The sequence below is a fragment of the Dermochelys coriacea genome, chromosome 1, assembly GCF_009764565.3.
Source record: "Dermochelys coriacea isolate rDerCor1 chromosome 1, rDerCor1.pri.v4, whole genome shotgun sequence".
Taxonomy (NCBI): domain Eukaryota; kingdom Metazoa; phylum Chordata; order Testudines; family Dermochelyidae; genus Dermochelys; species Dermochelys coriacea.
This window is the reverse complement of record NC_050068.2, coordinates 281,574,143-281,576,496: the sequence shown is the minus strand read 5'-3', so window position 1 is coordinate 281,576,496 and position 2,354 is coordinate 281,574,143. Positions and strand designations below refer to the sequence as shown.

The 2,354-nt window shown below is 52.8% G+C and overlaps 1 protein-coding gene across 1 annotated transcript; it reads right to left on the bottom strand.

Moving 5' to 3' along the window:
* Window positions 1-263: 263 nt before the first annotated feature.
* Window positions 264-2,138, bottom strand: LOC122458602 (the record flags this gene model as incomplete). Its single annotated transcript, XM_043507393.1, has 2 exons — window positions 264-564; window positions 1,438-2,138. Coding segments are annotated over 2 exons (1,002 nt in total), but the record flags the coding sequence as incomplete, so codon positions are not given.
* Between the last annotated feature and the right edge of the window lie 216 nt (window positions 2,139-2,354).

The window sequence follows — 2,354 nt, the reverse complement described above, 5'->3', positions numbered from 1 at the left end:
GCATGGTAGAGGACCTGGGAACATATCCAGCAGTTGGAAAGATTAAATTCACGAGCGAAAGCAACCTTCAGGGCCTCATAGGTGTTTGTAACCAGGTCTGTAGGGGCCTTTTCCCATCCCGCATGCACGGAGAGCGAAAAGGGGAAATAGTGAGAGAATGGTTCCCATAGCAAAAAGTACTAGCGTAGCAGACTCCGATCCAGGACCCATGCTGTGTATCTTGGACGGGGCGGCTATGCTACAAGTAGACCCCTTCAGCCCCCTTAGTGCCTCTTAAACAATAACTTGAGTCCAAGATCGGCAGTGGGCGAAGTGTTGATGGGCTGAACGGTCCACCGTCCCGTTGATGGAGGAGTGGGCACAGCCTTCAGGCGAGAGTGGTGGATCCAATTTTTGTGTCCCTCAACCTTTGCCGCCATGTGGGAAACCAGCAGGACAGTGTGGGGTTCCTTCCATTTCTCTTGAAGAGGCTCGACTTTCCAGGTACGAACAAGCATGGAGTCGCCTGGCTGCAAGGAGTGGACAGGAGCATCCAATGGGAGAGGCTGTAAGTCTTTGGTAAACCTGTGGAGAGAAGAGAGAACAGCAAACAGAGAGCACATGTACTGAGACAAGAAGCCGCACCCCATTTCCCACTCCCCTGCCAGAACCGGTGTCCCGTTCATAGGCCATGCCCTTCCAAACATAATCTCGAAGGGACTAAGCCCTAATCTGCCCTTTGGGAGAGCGCGGACATGGAGCAGGACGACGGGCAAACCATCAGGCCATCATAGAGAGGCTTCCTGGCAAACTTTCGAGAGGAGTCGCTTGAGGGTCTGATTCGTATGCTCCACTACGCCACTGGCTTGCGGTCTCCAGGGGGTATGGAGCTTCCAGGGGATCTGTAGGGCATTAGATATGTTCTGAATGATTTTTGACGTGAAGTGCGTCCTGTTGTCAGATTCCATCCACTGGGGAAGCCCGAAGCAAGGAATGATCTCCTTAACAAACTTGAGGACCACTGTTTTGGCAGTGCAATTACGGCATGGGAAGGCTTCAGGCCATCTGCTGAATCGATCCACCAAGACGAGGAGATATTTGAACCCTTGCGTCCAGGGAAGCTCAGTAAAATCTATTTGCCAAACCAGTCCGGGGCCCGGAGTGGGTTCCAGGGTAGCTGGTGGTACTGGATGTCCCGGTCGAGAGTTATTCTTTTGGCAAACTAAACAGTCAGCTTGTACCTGGATAGCCAGGGGTCAGAGTCCAGAAGTCAAAAAGTATTTACCCGTTAGCTGGATAAGAGCTTCTCTGCTGGCGTGAGTGGCCTGGTGCAGTTTCTGCAGTACTGGCTGGATCAAGCCCTTCAGTAGGAGGATCTTCCCTTCCGGGGAATGGAGCCATCCCTCCTTTTCCTGGAGACCGAGTTTATTGGCCAGTTTTCTGTCTTCTCCAGAGTACTGAGAGGTCAGAAGTTCCCCTACTGATGGGATAAGGGCATGCATATGGGCGTTCTCAGTTTTTGGTGGTTTCAGGGTGACGACATGCTTGGCTTCTCTGTCCGCCCAGGCGCTGCCCCTGGCCACGTCTTGATCTTCCCTTTGATGGGCTTTACAGTGCACCACCGCCACTTCTGAGGGGAGTTGTACAGCTTCTAGGAGCCGGAGAATTTGGGGTTCATGCTTGACTGGGGAGCCTTGGACTGTCAGCATTCCCCTTTGCTTCCATAGGCCAGCATGAGCATGTAGCACTCCAAAAGCATATTTTGAATCGGTAAAAATGTTGACCCGTTTTCCTTTTGACAGTTCGAGTGCACGGGTCAGGGCTACTAGTTTGGCAAGCTGGGCAGAGGTCCTGGCAGGCAAACCCTCGGCTTCCACAGTATTATGGAGGGTCACGACAGCATAACCCGCCCTCCTTTGCCCATCTATCACAGTATTGCTACCATCAGTGTACCACTCATAATCCACATTTGGGAGTGGTCGATCCTTTAAGTCCGGGCGGCTGGAGTATTGGGCATCTATGATATCCAAACAGTCGCGTTCCTGTTCCTCTATTTCTGGCAAAAGGGTGGCTGGGTTAAGGGAGGGGCAAGGCTGCAGGGTGAATTCGGGGTTCTCTAAAAGCTTAGCCTGATACCGAGCTATCCGAGCCTGGGTGAGTCAGAGACCACCCTTAGCTTCCAGCAGGGCCCGGACCATATGGGGAGTATACACTTGCACGACCCCCCCCCAGTGCTAGCTTCTCGGCTTCCTCAAGTACTAGGGCAGTGGCCGCGACTGCCCGTAAACATGCCGGCCACCCCTTTGCAACTTGATCAAGTTGTTTGGAAAAATAAGCCACGGGATGTTTCCAGGTCCCCAACAATTGGGTTAGCA